At 34.0% G+C, this 18,061-nt stretch overlaps 1 protein-coding gene across 2 annotated transcripts in view; it reads left to right on the top strand.

Annotated features, from left to right (window-relative positions):
* LOC110462312 (VPS10 domain-containing receptor SorCS1-like) overlaps positions 1-17,612 on the top strand; it is a 54,255-nt gene extending 36,643 nt beyond the window's left edge. Inside the window, exons 17-27 of one of the 2 annotated variants that reach the window (XM_021516235.1) lie at positions 880-1,051; positions 2,190-2,376; positions 2,985-3,124; positions 3,745-3,883; positions 5,969-6,081; positions 6,433-6,543; positions 7,482-7,584; positions 7,778-7,958; positions 8,733-8,890; positions 9,273-9,343; positions 11,600-17,612. In XM_021516235.1, the coding sequence (XP_021371910.1) occupies positions 880-1,051; positions 2,190-2,376; positions 2,985-3,124; positions 3,745-3,883; positions 5,969-6,081; positions 6,433-6,543; positions 7,482-7,584; positions 7,778-7,958; positions 8,733-8,890; positions 9,273-9,310 (1,342 nt within the window). In that variant the 3' untranslated portion in view covers positions 9,311-9,343; positions 11,600-17,612. The remainder of the gene's footprint in view (positions 1-879; positions 1,052-2,189; positions 2,377-2,984; positions 3,125-3,744; positions 3,884-5,968; positions 6,082-6,432; positions 6,544-7,481; positions 7,585-7,777; positions 7,959-8,732; positions 8,891-9,272; positions 9,344-11,599) is intronic. The other variant, XM_021516234.1, reaches the window with a different exon arrangement.
* The last annotated feature ends 449 nt before the right edge of the window (positions 17,613-18,061 follow it).

Raw genomic sequence — 18,061 nt, 5'->3', positions numbered from 1 at the left:
ATTCAAAATGACCATCTCTCACCCAAATATATCATTATCATACATGTATGTGAATAACAGCTCACCAGATGGTCATTGATCACACCTGTATGCAAATGTGGCAGGGTTCAATGCAATTGTACATAGGATTAAGGTCGCCTTCTAGCTTCGAACTAGAGGGAATTTCCCTTTAGCTCAGTGGTAGAGCGTCCAACTAGGAACCTGGAGATCGAGGGTTCGATCCCCGGTGGAAGCACACTATTCTCTTTCCTGTTACACAAATAAACTCATACATTCACACAAAGTTCACAACACACAAATTTCCCCACTCACAAAGCACAGAAGATAACTTTTCTTCGTAAACTGACGTTGATTATTGGCTATTGGAGTGAAGTTAGTTGATATTTTGTTGTTGATCCAAAAGCTGTCCTCTCTTGTAATAATGTGTCCTTGTTACATTTCTCTAAAAGGGGGTTACAATGATTCCTGTAGCACAAAACATAGCTTAAAATGACAAAGTTCAAGCTCTTAGATAATTATTTAATTGGATTTGAGGAAAAATACAAAACACAGGGATATTGTTTTTGTTTCAAATGTCATAAACAAGGGTAGACATTTCTGAGTCTCCTTATAGAATAGGGAGATTAATCAAATATTCTATTCAGAATAAGATTCAGTTTCATTTAACTTGGCTTAACTCTTTGTTTGACAAAGGAAATAGACATTTTCGAAAACTCCCAAAATATGATTTCTATTCCTGTTTGTGTTCAAAACAAACTTAGCATCCATTACGGCAAACTTATTTCTTACGTATGCTGGGGTTCATGATGAAATGTGTTTAACTGTACAGAATAATCAAGGCTTTGTATTAATTACCTGATTTGTGACTTGCATATCCAGGTACCGACTGATTGCGTCGGACAAGTGTACCGGAGGCCTCTCAACATCCAGTATGTACCGGTCAGTCCCTACCCCATGTCCTGTCGCTGCTCCCCGGGGGCTGATGCTCTCAACTTCTAAAACTACTATCGCCTTGGGAACCAATGCCATCTTCACCCTCACTCAGAAATCAGTAAGAACCTCCTTCTGGTAGCTGGATCCTACTTTTCTGAGATAGACATTTTTGCGAGAAATTCTGGTTCCTGTAATCTTCTAGTGTTTTGAGAGATATATACTTTTTGAGAGAACCTCTACTTACCTCTGGATTCTACTTGTGTTTTGGAAGATAGATACTTTTGAAAGAATTCTGGTTACTCCAGGGATTATCCTGGAGGGGGTCATGGGGCCATGGACTCCTCAAAACTGAAATTGACCCCTCCATGTTCCAATTTTCTTTTAATTTTACATAGAATGGCCCCCTCTTACTTTTGATATTGACTACAAATTGAGGAAATGGCTCACTGCTCTCAAACTCCAGGATTTTCCCTGTTTCTTTTACTTACATGTGTTTTGTGAGAAAGATATTTTTTGCAGAACTTCTGGTCACTAAAACATACTTGTGTTTTGTGAGATAGATATTTTGAGAGAAGTTCTGGTTACGTTAACCTTAATTAAGTTTTGTGAGATAGATATTTTGAGAAAAGTTCTGCTTACTGGAACCTACTCGTGTTTCGGGAGATAGTTACTTTTGAAAGAATGTCTGGTTACTGTAAGTTAGATGTGTTTTGTGAGATAGATATTTTTGGGAGAATATCGGGTTACTGTGATCTGCTTGTGTGCTTTTTGAGACAGGTATTTTTGAAAGAATCTCTTCTTACTGGAACCTAATTGCATTTTGGGGGATAGATATTTTTGCGAGTTGAGTTGATCAGGAAATAATATAAACCAGTATGTAGTGATAGTTTATCAAGCTACACTAAGGCAAGGAAACTTAACAGTAGAGAACTGATATTTCCTGTATACTGTTTTTCACAAATTTTTCTGTCTGTTCTAATTCGTGAGAATAGGAATTCTGGTTTCATTCCAAGTATATGTCTTACTCTATTTATGAATAATAGTTTGTGTTACACTCAAGCTTGCAGTTGATGCTCACTATTACTTGTTAAATTATTAAATGAATTATGAAATCTTCAGTATGTAGTTGATATGCTTCTCCTCGAATTCAAATTCTCACAATTAAATCATCGGAAAAACGATAAATACATTTATTAATGAGACACATGTTTAATGGTGTCAAAATTTGAAATTAATTTGTAACTTTTGTTGACTAGGGGTCAAAGTTAGGGACGACCTATACTTGGTCATTCAGTGATAATGGCCGGAGTGAAGTGGACACAGGACTAGCCAATACCACTAGAAAGTACCACCGGTACACCAAGACTGGCTATTTCAATGTCACAGTGATCGCCATGAACACAAACGGTAGTGCTGTGTGTCGAGTTCTGATGAGTGTAGAAGGTAAGTTTGGTGTTTGTTTACTCGTACATTTGAGGTGTCAGACAAGTCAGAAGGGTTCCAGGTTGTTACTATTTTAATATAAACTTATGAAAAAACAACACCTTATGTTAAGCAGTCTATTGGTGCAGAGGAAAGCGCACAGGGGGGCCTTAATGTGGGAGGAAATGTGAGTACACAGAGAGAACCCACATGGGTGGGCAGCTGGTGACCTATAACCTATAACCTATCCACATTTGATTGGGGTGTCAATCCCTGGTCATCTTGGTGAAAGGCAAGTGCGCTCCACTGTGCCACCAATTTTCACCATGTTTTCTAAAAGTGATTTAGTGTATGTTAAACATATATATGTGACAGCTTGAAATTTGAAATATGGTCATATTTGGTCATGAAAAAGTACATAATGTATCTTTAATAAAATGATAAGTGTTTATTTGTCATTGTACCTATTCATCTTTGGAGAGGAGTTACATTCTATGTGGACATTTGATAATCAAACATCTTTGGAAAAGAATTACACCCCTTTGTAGACATTTGTTTAATTTGACAGATGCTCTTTTAAAACAATCAAACATTTATAGATAAAGGACTAATTGATTTCATTTTTGCAGCTAATATCACAGCTGTACTAGCCCTAGCTCCCTGGGGAGCCGAGGTTGGACGACTGACCCAGTTTAACGTGACTCTGTGCTGTAGCAGGAACCAGACCGACTTTGGACCTACACATTTTGTGTGGAGATATGGAGACGAGGTCTGTACAACAGGAAAAAACGTTTATATAACTAACTTACCCCAGGGAAGTATGACATTAGTTCACTGTAGACTTAATTTGTTAAATATCTTGATGTTCACAAGACAACTCCTTGCCAGTAAAAAAATTGACATAGTTATAACCAAGAATTTTAAGTACATGTTCAACACTATGTTGAATATGTACCCCTGCAGGCTCTTGGACGTAAGAGATAGTATACCAGCTGTGTCCCACTACATACTTATAATCGGTGACTAATGTGGGGCCCATGAAAAATTTCTGCTACAATGTCATTTGAAATACATAATGGAATCTCAAACTTTTTAATTTCATCTCTTCTTTCCTTGTGGTCAGACCTACCTGAACATCTCTGTTTGGATATATCTGTGTGGTGGCTGCCGATCAAATGGCCGTATCACAATATGACATTATCATATAATATGGATTTTACCAGCAAAGAGCAAATATTTGACACGGCAAAAGTTTCTTAGTGTATTGTAAATAAAAACTAAATAGTCAAGTTCCAAAAAACAATTTGATATGGTGACATTCTGTTTCTAGTGTTTTCGTATATTTAAAATATTTTTTTTTTTTTTTTTTATATAATGCTTTCATTTTAGGAAGAAGGATCCCATCCTTATCTTACCTGGAGTACAACAGTCAGTCACAGATACAACAAAACAGGCCAGTATAACGTCACGGTCCAAGCTGTCAACTCTGTAAGCTCTGTACTGACCACTTATCCCATCAATGTCTACAGTAAGTACTCAGATTGCTTTAAAGTCAATAAACACAAGATTGGTACGCAAATATTTTTCTGGTCAAAAAACACTCTGCTTCATACTGACCAAGATAACTCTTAACCCTGGTCACTGTAGTCTGCCCAGCTGTTTAAATTGCTGTCCTTCCAGTGAATGGCTTTTATCTTTGGTTACCAGACATTACATTTTTTAGATCAATAGATTTATAGAATCGATCATTCCTGTGTGATGTGGAAAAAATCTCACCTAGAGGATTTAGATTTCTGAAGGTTAGCACAGTTTGCTAAGTGCTTGAATTAAAAAATCACTGTGGAGGTTGAGATTTCACTGCATACATCGTACAGAAGTGATTGATCATTATTCTCCCACACTTTCCTACTGTAAAAAGGAGTTGTCTCCCACACTTTCTTACTGTAAAAAGGAGTTGTCTCCCACACTTTCCTACTGTAAAAAGGAGTTGTCTCCCACACTTTCCTACTGTAAAAAGGAGTTGTCTCCCACACTTTCCTACTGTAAAAAGGAGTTGTCTCCCACACTTTCCTACTGTAAAAAGGAGTTGTCTCCCACACTTTCCTACTGTAAAAAGGAGTTGTCTCCCACACTTTCCTACTGTAAAAAGGAGTTGTCTCCCACACTTTCCTACTGTAAAAAGGAGTTGTCTCCCACACTTTCCTACTGTAAAAAGGAGTTGTCTCCCACACTTTCCTACTGTAAAAAGGAGTTGTCTCCCACACTTTCCTACTGTAAAAAGGAGTTGTCTCCCACACTTTCCTACTGTAAAAAGGAGTTGTCTCCCACACTTTCCTACTGTAAAAAGGAGTTGTCTCCCACACTTTCCTACTGTAAAAAGGAGTTGTCTCCCACACTTTCCTACTGTAAAAAGGAGTTGTCTCCCACACTTTCCTACTGTAAAAAGGAGTTGTCTCCCACACTTTCCTACTGTAAAAAGGAGTTGTCTCCCACACTTTCCTACTGTAAAAAGGAGTTGTCTCCCACACTTTCCTACTGTAAAAAGGAGTTGTCTCCCACACTTTCCTACTGTAAAAAGGAGTTGTCTCCCACACTTTCCTACTGTAAAAAGGAGTTGTCTCCCACACTTTCCTACTGTAAAAAGGAGTTGTCTCCCACACTTTCCTACTGTAAAAAGGAGTTGTCTCCCACACTTTCCTACTGTAAAAAGGAGTTGTCTCCCACACTTTCCTACTGTAAAAAGGAGTTGTCTCCCACACTTTCCTACTGTAAAAAGGAGTTGTCTCCCACACTTTCCTACTGTAAAAAGGAGTTGTCTCCCACACTTTCCTACTGTAAAAAGGAGTTGTCTCCCACACTTTCCTACTGTAAAAAGGAGTTGTCTCCCACACTTTCCTACTGTAAAAAGGAGTTGTCTCCCACACTTTCCTACTGTAAAAAGGAGTTGTCTCCCACACTTTCCTACTGTAAAAAGGAGTTGTCTCCCACACTTTCCTACTGTAAAAAGGAGTTGTCTCCCACACTTTCCTACTGTAAAAAGGAGTTGTCTCCCACACTTTCCTACTGTAAAAAGGAGTTGTCTCCCACACTTTCCTACTGTAAAAAGGAGTTGTCTCCCACACTTTCCTACTGTAAAAAGGAGTTGTCTCCCACACTTTCCTACTGTAAAAAGGAGTTGTCTCCCACACTTTCCTACTGTAAAAAGGAGTTGTCTCCCACACTTTCCTACTGTAAAAAGGAGTTGTCTCCCACACTTTCCTACTGTAAAAAGGAGTTGTCTCCCACACTTTCCTACTGTAAAAAGGAGTTGTCTCCCACACTTTCCTACTGTAAAAAGGAGTTGTCTCCCACACTTTCCTACTGTAAAAGTAAGCTGTTATGATGAACTCAGTGCACCACACCATCATCAATGGCGCATGAAATTTGTGACAAAATTGATAAAACAACCCTACCTTATATCTTTAGATGTAACGAACATTGAATTGTTTTTGGTTTAACTCTGTTTCTGTTTTAATAATCTGGCAGTAAACACATTTGTTCAACAAATGTTCCAACAACTTGTTTTAACCAAGGTGTCGTCACATTCACTGATTGTCACCCATTTTCGCTGCAGACAACATCACAATAGTACGTCTCCATTTCACTCCCAACATTGACCACTTCAGCAGTGGGAGCTTCGACTGGCGGTACACCACATCACAGCTCATCTGTCTCAAGCTGTCCGAGGTATCTATACACACTGAGCAAGCAGATTGATTCAAAATGTAGTACAAATATATTTTACTGTCATTAAGCCCAGGGGTCTTGGTACACTTTATGTAACTTGAAATTGTATCAGTATGGATGGAAGAGAGTGTGGGCAGGGGGATTATGATTGTTTTGAATTTGTTATATTGTTCTAATGCTAAAGTGTCTGCAATCTTGATAAATTCCAAGTTTACGAAACGTCAACTTTTACAGTATAGAAGTATCTGTTACCATGTACATTTCCCATAGTTAGGGCAAACGAGGTATATTAAATGTATGTCAATCAAGTAAAATTGCTAAATATAATACCAGTTTTCTTTTTCTATTCAGTTGCTGTATGTACAGTCCAATAGGTTGATGGTCTCCATCCCTCAAATCCACCCAACAACAGCTGATCTCACCATATTGCCTAACGACCATGGTGGTCTCTCCGTAGAACAGGTAGGACTAACCTAAAAAATGTAGGCCCATCGTATATATAATCTATTACGGAGGCGTTTATAACGCCTGCCGTATTGAGATCGCCTATCAGATGTGACGTCAGTAATTTCTTTCCAGCGGATAATACAGAATTTGCGATATCTGGTTGTAATCTCCGTTGCTAAAAATGCTAGGGAGACAACTTTTGTAGCACTTCGTTCATAGTTTGTTTGTTTGTTTGTGTTTAACGGCCCATCGATGGCTATGGTCATTAGGGCCATGTCTTTCGTAGTATATGTAAGAAACACTAACTTATTCAAATATCCAGATAATGTTGTTAGCATTTCAGTTAACACTATTTTCAATAACAATAAGAATGTTGACTTTAAAATCTTTATACTATATTCCCCTACATCGATTTTTGAACATTTATCAAATTATAAAAATAATACTGTTGGAAGGGAGACAACTGCTAGATAGTAGTTTCGTTAAGTGATCATTGTATATGTCCTAACATATTGATGTAACAATTTTGGGTATAGATCCTGGCCGACCTGCAAATGTTTATGCAAGCCTTGCAAGGCTTTGTCAATGCTCGCCTGAAAGCAGTATCAGATTACTAGGTCCGACCATATTTAATAAACGAACAACTGTGGTCCACCCAGTTCAACCGCTTAAACGAAAATGGCCCAATTCTCAACTCTGTTCACTACCATCAATTTTAATCTCATTTTGATGTTCACATTGGAAATGGTTCACAGGAGTTTAGCAATTAATGAAAGTGTTCAGACTGTTGGGTAACAAATATACGATATGTAACAGTTCCCAGTAAATATAACTCCAATTCAGTAAATATAACAACTATACAATAAATATAACTCCAATACAGTAAATATAACAACTATACAGTCAATATAACTGCTATTTTTACACTCAGTCACTGAATATTCTTGTTTCAGGTTGTGAAGGAACTTCAGCAGAAAGTCAGTTTAAGCCAGATCCGATTCCAGTTAATTACAGCAGATGATGCTATTGGCATCATTAATGTAGATATCATAAAAGGTATGTACAGTTCTTATTTTACTCCTGTTCATTCTACATTCTCCCTAAATTCAGGATTTTCTGTAGTTATAGATATTCAGGTTTTTCTGTAGTTATAGATATTCTGGTTTTTCTGTACTTATAGATATTCAGGTTTTTCTGTACTTATAGTTTTAATTCTGGTGACTTAATTTCCCTTCTCTCACCTGTACAGGTAATGTAACATCGTGGGTGCCAGCCTCATCACCAACATTTCAGGTATCCACAGTGTCGCATACACATTCCGTGGAGGTGAAGTCCACGGCCTCGGTTCCAGTTTCTGTGTATATAATCGTACCACTTATTGTGATCGCTGTTGGAGCCTTGGTAGCTGTCCTCATTGTGTATATCAAAAGGTAGGTCCACTTTTTACACTGAATAATATTGTTAGAAATTTAGCTTGGTTTATTTACTCACCTTTTGCAAAATCAAGATGAAACCTTGTCCATTTTACCTTACACAAGTGCACTCGGACTAGATGTATTTCCAGATATGGCCCATGTCTGTGAAATTCAACAAGTTTTATTTGTGCTTAACTCATTCACCCCTACATATTCAAATTAGACTTGCCCAGTCGTTGATTTGGTAAGATTCAAATGTGACGTTAGGAGTGAATGGGTTAATAGATACATAGCAGGGGATATATAAAATAAGCAGCAGCAGTCTATAGAAAGAATGATTTTAAGCAAAATTCTCGTACCTGATCCATTGTTTTCGTAATTGAAATAACCAAATGTTATTATTCATTGTTTATAAAACAAAAACTGTAAATGTACATATTTTAGTAAAAGTGTTATTTTAGCACTTTCGGCACTTTCAAACTGTGCTAAATTATGGTTGCACCAATCTAAATTCCTATACAGTCTTGTATATTATTTTCCTTTCCATATTTTTTGGGTGTCCAAAATCATCAATGTGCTAATCAGTGGCAAAATTTTATAAAGTGCTAAAATTTGAGTTTGCTAAAAAGTAAATTTATACATTAGTTTAAGCTTCTTATTTAACAGAAGAAATATTTTGGGCAAGATAATCAGTTTAGAATTGTACTGGTACATCAGTTGCTGATAATAAATCTATTAAAAATTTAATATTAGATTTGAACAATTACAAATACAATATTTTTTCTACAGAAAACACAAACAAGATGCTCGATATTCTCTGATCATGAATCGCCAGCAAGGAGAGACAGTATTGGCAGTAGATGATGATGACGATGAAGATTTTATGGGTGGTGGAGAAAATATATTTGAAAGTCCAGATGGGGATAATAATATCATAATTAGTTCAGGTATGTTAACTATATAAAACAGTACTGCTGGATTACCCCCCTTCACTGGGAACGGGTCTGTTTTAGTTCAAATATTTCTTACTTACAATCATATTAATAAACAACTAAACTTGCAAATTCATTTTGTTCATTCTTGTTGAATAAGAAAGGTTCCATAACATTTTGCACTAGTCCACAGGAATTCAAGTGATACATCAGAAAACTGTTAGATTGATCCATACAAAATATGAGTATTGACGTGATAAAAGAGAAAAAGTCATCCATAAAATACTTTATATCTTCACTTTATAAATTATTGAAAGTATATTGGTTACTGTTATACCATACAACTTATTGAAACCCCCAGTATCTTTAATATTTTATCAAATTATTATACTACTAGCACTACCAAGTGAAAACCAGTGGGCAGCTTTTTGGTAAGGGGGAGGTAATCCGGTAGTCAATACCGTCAGGGTAAGTAATGAATGGTTGGGTTTACATATATTATGTTCATATTCATATTTTTAACCAATTAGATCTATAGACAATTCCTTAGTGACAATATGTCTCCCACTTTGAAAGCAAGGAAAATCTTTTACAATATTCGACCCATCAGTAATTTAAGGCCTGGGCCCAAATTTATGAAACTGTCCTCATGCTCCAAGTCAGATTCTGTGCTCAACCCCAAATTAGTTTTCTTTTGATAAATAAATAAAATCAAAATCGGATAGATTTTTAATGTTTATACTTGACTTTTTGATCATGACACCTATTTTAGGCGAGTTACAGGAAAGTTAGCTTGAGCACAGAATTTGTGCTTGAGCATAAGAATGGTTTCATGAATATGGGCAAAAGATTTGATCTCTCATAGTAATGATTTTGGTTCAATATCTGGTGACCTAATAACACAATAGATAAACCATCTCTCTTATAGTACGGAGGTCATATTTTGGTTGAAAAAGTTTAGACCAAACTTTGTAAATTTTGATAAAACAGCAAAGCAACTACCCGGCCGTATGCTTAAATTTAAAGACGAGTCAATTTTTATTTATCAGATTCAAATATCTAGTGATCTTAAGGGGCTATTTTTAATTGACTCCTTTTTTGCTTTCAAAGTGAGGACATGAATTCCAATTTTTGGTTTTCTAATTTTCACTTACCCTACTGATTTTAATGATTGATACAGCTTTTAACTTTGTGCTTATAGCTATAGCTTTCTCCTTTTTTAAGGATATATGGTACACTTTACACATTATTTGTGTCATTTTGTGTTGGAGATTTGTCCGCCTTTAAATCAAATTATTTGGTGATTCAGAACTACCAGAGCGTTATCAAAGTCCCTTGTTCCTGTTAACAGGTTTACGGTCTATTAACATAGTCCAAATGAAAAAATATATATTGTAAAAGAAATTGAACAGATTTCCTAGTGTAGAACCCTTTACGAAAGGCGATGCATGTCGTTAGGTAGCATGCATTCTGAAGATAAAGGGTACAAACTACTTAAAGTTTCTTATTTACATTGTCATTGTTGTGGATTAATTTGTTTAAGTCTTTTTAAAAACAGGAATTCCATAAAAATAGCAATGTTGTGGTGGATTTTACAGACTTAATAAGCTAATTACTGTGCTTAAAATTTGAATATTTGGAAACAAATTAAAAAAAAAGAAAAACTACAGGGTCTGAACTTGGTACCATTACATTGTAAAGCCTACACTTATCCAATGTTGCCATCCCGGAAATATAAATACCCAGAATCAAAAAGAATGCCAAATTCAACTTATGGATGGCAAAACCTGTCTTAATATAATGACAGAGGAAATTACTTTAAGCCAGAAAAACTCATTGTGATTGCTTCATCTTGTATATAGATACAGAAAAATTAAGGGAGAAAAAGTCTCTGAAATGAATCTCATCTCTGTGACATTATAACTGATGTAATGGTACCATGCACCTTCAAATACAATACTGTGACGCATGTATCTTAGATAGAGAATTGTGATACATGTATCTTAGATAGAGAATTGTGATACATGTATCTTAGATAGAGAATTGTGATACATGTATCTTAGATAGAGAATTGTGATACATGTATCTTAGATAGAGAATTGTGATACATGTATCTTAGATAGAGAATTGTGATACATGTATCTTAGATAGAGAATTGTGATACATGTATCTTAGATAGAGAATTGTGATACATGTATCTTAGATAGAGAATTGTGATACATGTATCTTAGATAGAGAATTGTGATACATGTATCTTAGATAGAGAATTGTGATACATGTATCTTAGATAGAGAATTGTGATACATGTATCTTAGATAGAGAATTGTGATACATGTATCTTAGATAGAGAATTGTGATACATGTATCTTAGATAGAGAATTGTGATACATGTATCTGTATCCAATTGTATCCAGTTTTGAACTTGAGTACATAAAACATGAAATGTTCAATATATTTAGTTTTTGAAATTCTGAATTGGTGACTGAATTATGTGCACTAGAAATTCTTCTTGAAATCTTAATATCTCTGCAGTATATATTATATATTATCATTGAAAAGTTGAAAATGCAGGTTCTGTTAAATTTATAAAATCAGAAATAACTCTTTTAACATTGGAGGACTAAATACTAATGTACCACTTAACTGATAAAATTTGATTGAATCCAGGGCACCACTAACCATGCAGTGCTCTTAATGTAATTGACAATTCCTTATCTGTTACAGTCCACAATCCTACACTGGTGATGATGACGTCAGCCCGTCCTCCCAACACAGCAGACTGTTGATGCAGGCTGTATTTAGTGTTTACCCTAGACTTTGTACATCCATATGTGTATCTTAATCTATTAGCTTGCCTTTGCAATAATCTTTATCCTTCCATTATTTTAGTTGGTGCAACAATCACTTCTTCTATGTATTCCTTGAGCACTGGTGTGATATTTATACAGTAAAACATGTTAATAACAAATTACAATGCTGTTGTTGTAGAATGATGTTCGTGAGATGACTCCTTGCCAGGGGAGATAATTATGACTTTGTTATCAGCAGGAATTCCCTCCTGTTTGAACTAAGTGTGTTTTGCTGTATACATTTGTGCATTGCATTCTACTTTTATCAAACCTTTATATGATATTCAAATCATTGATTGTGTTGATCTATCAGTATTTTAACCATTCTCAGACAAGATTTACTAGTTCTAATTTCTAAATTTCAACCTTATTCTTCAAACTTAAATATACTAGATTTGTTTATTTCCAAATTATAATTTTTCTCAATATTTTTTCAATTTAATTCAAATGTCTTCATCGCAACTTTTTAATTAATTTCGAATTTTATCCTAATTCATAATCATGATTACAAGAAGATTAAGTATAGTTACTGTACATCAGTGAAACTTATTTATTCTCCCGTACTTATTTCTTTATTATTGTTGTTAGTACATGTATACTGTAAAAAATGTCTAGTACAATGCACTATTCAATTTAAAGGTTACTAATGTTCTTGAACGATTCAAATCCATGCCATAAAATTAATGTGGTTGAAAACAATTTGGTGAAAGGATTTGAATTCAAGAACAAGGTACTGTATTTAAAATGCTTGAAACAATTTATTGAAGAAATATTATTAATGTTTCCAAAGTGAAATTGTTCAAACATTTCAAATAAATGGTATATGAAATGTTAGATATTTATTTCCCTGTGAAGGTATAGAATGGTTATGTTTTACATGTATCACAGAAACCTGAGTTATCTGAACACCTGGTTTGTCCGACATCTCAATGTGTTCATACTTGAAGGACAGAAATTTAAATTTGATGATTCAAACTGTGATATTGTGTTCTTTTTAAACAAGTTGTAGCTATGGTGTTTGTTACATCTTGCTTAAATAAATAAAGATTTATTTGTAGTTATCCTTCAAAAGTTCATTCAAGATTTGTTTTGCTTACTTTTCGTAGTCATCATTTCATGGAAGGAGAGATAATAAGTGTTGTAAAGGGGAGGTAAATGATTGTGTTGATTTTTTAACCATCAGCAAATATGAATTTTATACTTACAGTAGAAATCATTGTCTTAAAAGACAATAAATTATATAAAGAAATGTAAATATAGGTCCATGTAACACAATTACAAATTTCTCTTTGATTATTTTTTGTTCCTGTTGATTTGATAATACCCGGTTTAAGTTAACAAGAGGTTATCTGAAAAGAGATATGGTCCCTTAATTAAAGATTAGAATGGTTTAGACATTAAATATCAATATTTTTCATATGAAAAATGATTGATGTTAGAATTTATATATTTATCTATTTTAGATATTGTTATTTGTAATTTTGGACTCCTTTTTTGTTGTATATAATTGGGCATTTTATGAGTTTAATAGAATGAAACAAAGTATGATTAATAAAATAACACATTTATTATTCAATTGGAATGTATAAGTGTAAACTGGATTATATTAAGAAAATTTCTTTTATATGAAGATATTTTAATGTAATGTATTATAGTAATTGTGATACCAGATGATTGCATTTTGCAAGATATTAAATAAACTTGAGTTTCTGAACCAGTAATTTTATACGATGAGAATCATGTTAAACAGCAAACATTGGATGATTGTGATTGATTAGGGTTTAAGTTTGGGGAATGTATAACATTCAAAATAACTAGAAAGTAATTTTGTCAAAATAATTTCATTTTTTTGGAGTTTATTTTGTTTTAAATCTACACATATTTATCCAATTTCTATGAAGAAAGTTTGATTTTATGATAAAAATCATTTTCAGCAAAAGACTCTTAAGTTCATTTGTAGAATTTATTTTGAATAATGCAAGCCTAAAAACTTTTGTTGCAATTATTTTCTGTTCGTCTTCAGAATGTTAAAGTGCTCACAAATTATTTCTCATTGATAAATCTGTGAATATTGTGTATATATTGTACTAAAGAATGATTTCTGTTTTTATTATGAAAAATGAACTCCATACATTGCTTGTTCAAACATTTCATTCATTGGAGTTAAACTCTGTTGCTCATCATATCATGGAAATTGTTTTTGATTTGTTTTCAGTGTAGATTAAACTTCAGAGTGACGACCAAGTGATAAAAACGATACCATATGCCCTTTTTTGCTTTCTTAATTATGATCTGTTTTTATTATATTATGTATATAGCTTTTGGTTTCTATGCAAAGGAATGCATGCATGTGTGTGAGAGAGGAATGCTCATTTCAGTGGTAGAACAGTTCATTTTAAAACCAGGTCTACGAAACGTTGTGTATTTTTTTCCACAGGAGTGTATGATAAAGGGGACAGTTGTTTGCAGTTTGACAATGTGTCAGTCAGCTTACTCTACTGGAATGTGATTACCAGATTACCTTCAATTACCAAACTAGAATCAACACTGCCTGAAAGAAAAAGATATGTACACCAAACTTCAGTTACATATAGACGTTATTATGTCAAAATTTCCCCATCCTATTAATAGTTGGTTTCTTTGGCCAGCACTTATGGAAGATTTAACAAATTATCTTTTTAGTAGATTTTTCTAGATTCAACTAAAATATTCATAAACCCAAGGGAGGTAATCTGGTACTGTCCAAACGGAATTGTCTGTATAAATACTGGGCTTTTATTTGTAAACAATTACCTACATATAAATATGTAGAGGCTTCATGGTTGTTTGTTATTCATATCAATGGTTTGATATGCATAGTTGCCTTAGCAATGTACAAATAAGATGGGAGAAAAGGGGAGATAATTAGATGGGAAAGGACATTGTTAGTCGTTCGAAAAGTGATAATGATAGTGCTTTAATGGATTCTGACAACAACATATCAGTTTGCAGTTTTGTTGAAGCTTGCTTAAATTTCAAATTATCAACTCTTATATCTGCCATTAAAACTATTTACAAAATCTTATTTGTAGTTTTTCAAGCTGGGTTTGAAATGCACGATGTTGTTGTGTGTCCAAAACAATTAAGACTTTCTGCACTGAACTTGATGGAAAGACATATGCAGCTCATGGTGACCCCTAAACTTACATTATCTTGAATTTTGAGTCACATTTAAGCTGGGCATTCAATGCAGATGGACATATGCGGCTCATGGTACAGTTGTATTGCCTAAACTTACATTATCTTGAATTCTAAGTCATATTTAAGCTGGGCATTCAATGATGGATAGACACATGCAGCTCATGGTGTCCCCTAAACTAACATTATCTTGAATTCTAAGTCATATTTAAGCTGGGCATTTAATGATATTCCATAGACTTCAACATTAAATAACCTCTTAGTCAAACCTTTAACAGGGGTTCATAGCCTTTAAGTTCCATAGAGCAAGCTAAATTTTGTATATAAAATCAAGGAACACTTTTAGTGTTCGTCTAACTGGAATGAAATCCAGCTCGTTGTGTTTAAGTTGACTTCCATTGGTAGTTTGTACTGGTAACTTCTATGTCAGTTTGGGTTAAAGATCTTATTAGTTATAAGTGTTATAGGGATTGTAATATCAGGCTTATAGTGCTATGACAGGACACACATGCTTGTGAGCTTTTTCTTGTTAAGTTTGATTGTTTTATATGTTTAAGGTCTGTACAGTCAATTGTACATTCTCTTCTCATTATAGCTTTGTATTCGGCTTGTTTTGTTAAAATGTGTGTACATGTTTGTTTTAAGCATTTGAAGTAAACTAATCCAAGTCAGTTGTCAGATAGAAATATTTGTTGTCAGGGTAACAATTAACTGTATCACATGACTGTAGCTAAAATTAAAATGATAACTTAATTTTCTGTGATGCTGTAAAACCTTAATATGCTACTATCTTTTCACATCAGTTTTGGCATCACACTGTATAAAGAAGTTTGGTGTTATAATGATACAATTCAAATTAAATTTTAAACATACTTTTTATGACAATCTGGTTGTTGCTGGCCAAACTTTAGTGTTTGCCCATCAGTTTTTGGCATGATTAAAAAGAATTAGCATTACACATTTAGAGAAGAAAGTGTTACAATTTAAAAAAAATAAACATAAACTTTGAAAAATTGTTGTGATATAAAATTATAAGCAGCGTGACACATGAAACAAAGATCATCATATTAAAGTTTACAATGCTTTTTTACTGTATTTTAAAAAGTTTTACTTTGGCTAGACAGGTAGATTTGGAAACATCATGGAAAGGTTTTACTAAGATATAATTGACCATACTAACCTGATGCTTATGGAATACTTTTGTATTTAGCTTTATTTACTTCTGTTTAAATGTTTTTATTTGTCATTCTTTAATTTCTGTTTGATCTCAAGTCCGTTTTCCTTGTTTTAAAAATGAAATGGAAAATAAATTGTCCTACAAATTCAGCATTTTATAAACAGAAACTCCATCTGTGTTTCTTTTAACATAAGATGGAGAAAACAGTCTTAGCAACAAATCTTTTTGAATAGGAAGATGTGAACAATATAATCTTCAAAAGAAAATATACTTTATCTGATGTTTCTTAGACCTCCATTATTCACAAATAAGACAAAATTAATTGATTCTTTTTTCTTCAAAAAATAATTTTATCTTCATTACTAGGTGTATAAAAAACATTCTGAATACATGTAGGTCAATGTACACAGGAGGAAATATTGACTCGCTCAGACATGGATAAAAACAGATGAATATAGAGACGTACTGATAACCGGAAAGACTGACCCACAGATAGATAAATATAGAGACGTACTGATAACAGGACAGACTGACCAACAGATGGACAAATATAGAGATGTACTGATAACAGTACAGACTGACCAACAGATGGACGAATATAGAGATGTACTGATAACAGTACAGACTGACCAACAGATAGACAAATAAAGAGATGTACTGATAACAGGACAGACTGACCAACAGATGGACAAAGAAAGATATCAGGACAGACTGACCAACAGATTGACAAATACAGAGATGTACTGATAACAGGACAGACTGACCAACAGATGAACAAATATAGAGATGTACTGATAACAGGACAGACTGACCAACAGATAGATGAATAAATACATATACTAATAAGAATTAAATCAAAGGATGGAGTTTAGAAGTTTCACTGGGTAAAAATAACCCGGTATGTGTGTAGACATTTCCAAGGACAGAAGACAGGCATATACATGTACCAGAATAATAGTGAATTGTAATATTGACAGTAAAATAAAGTCTATACATGTCATTAAAATTGTGTATAAATTATGTTTATATGCCTTTTGATGCTGATACATTAGTTATATATATATATATACCTGGTGTTGAAGTCAAGTGATGGGGATATTTGATTTTTAATAAGATCACTTGACTAACGATGGACTAAAGAGCATGGCTACATGAATGAAGACAACCAAAGACAGATTGACAGACGGAGAATAAGGTGGGATGGACAGACAAATCTAAGGTGGGATGAATGTACGTGCAGACAGAGACAAACATCTGTAGATTACTGGATGGATAGACAAAGACAAAAATAAACAGGGACAGATGAACCGACATATTAATAGCTAAAATGAATATGGAGGTCATACAGCTATTAGGTATAGGACTTGTATGTGGGTGTGTGGGTGTGTTTGTACTTTAGGACAGATTATAGTTGTATGGTAAGAGTGTTGGTTGTGTATCTGTTTACTTGTGTGCACTGCCCTTTGTTACTGTATACAAAACATTGGCAGCTTTGTACAACCTAGAATCTCAATAAAAACAACTCTGCAATTCATTTTTACTTCGTTTTGTTTATATTCTTTTGTTAACATATTTGAAATTCTTCTTATCTTGGAGAATCTTCTTGTATATATATACCTTGAAACACCACTGATCTGACTGAGTGTTATATATCAGTCTGGTTCTAGTGCACACATGACTGGGGCCAAGCTGAAAAGCGAGGTGACCTTGAGGCTTTCCCCATTAGCAATCAGCGTATTAATCTTTGGTATCCTAGGCCTAAGAATAAAATACAAAATGTACTTGTATGGAAAATAAAAATCTACAAGTGACTGGCTTTATCATTGACCCATTAGTCTCCTCAAAAGTTTGAGAACCATAGTCCAATGGAACTACTGTATAAGTGGAATTTTTCATGGTGTGGAAATGCTTATTTTTCATGTTGAGTTAATTAGCACGAAAATATCCACACATGCAAATATTCAAAATATATAGATTTCAAAA

Source organism: Mizuhopecten yessoensis, unplaced genomic scaffold, assembly GCF_002113885.1.
Source record: "Mizuhopecten yessoensis strain PY_sf001 unplaced genomic scaffold, ASM211388v2 scaffold10771, whole genome shotgun sequence".
Taxonomy (NCBI): domain Eukaryota; kingdom Metazoa; phylum Mollusca; class Bivalvia; order Pectinida; family Pectinidae; genus Mizuhopecten; species Mizuhopecten yessoensis.
Note: the sequence above shows the minus strand (reverse complement) of the source record. Positions and strands in the feature narration are given on the sequence as shown.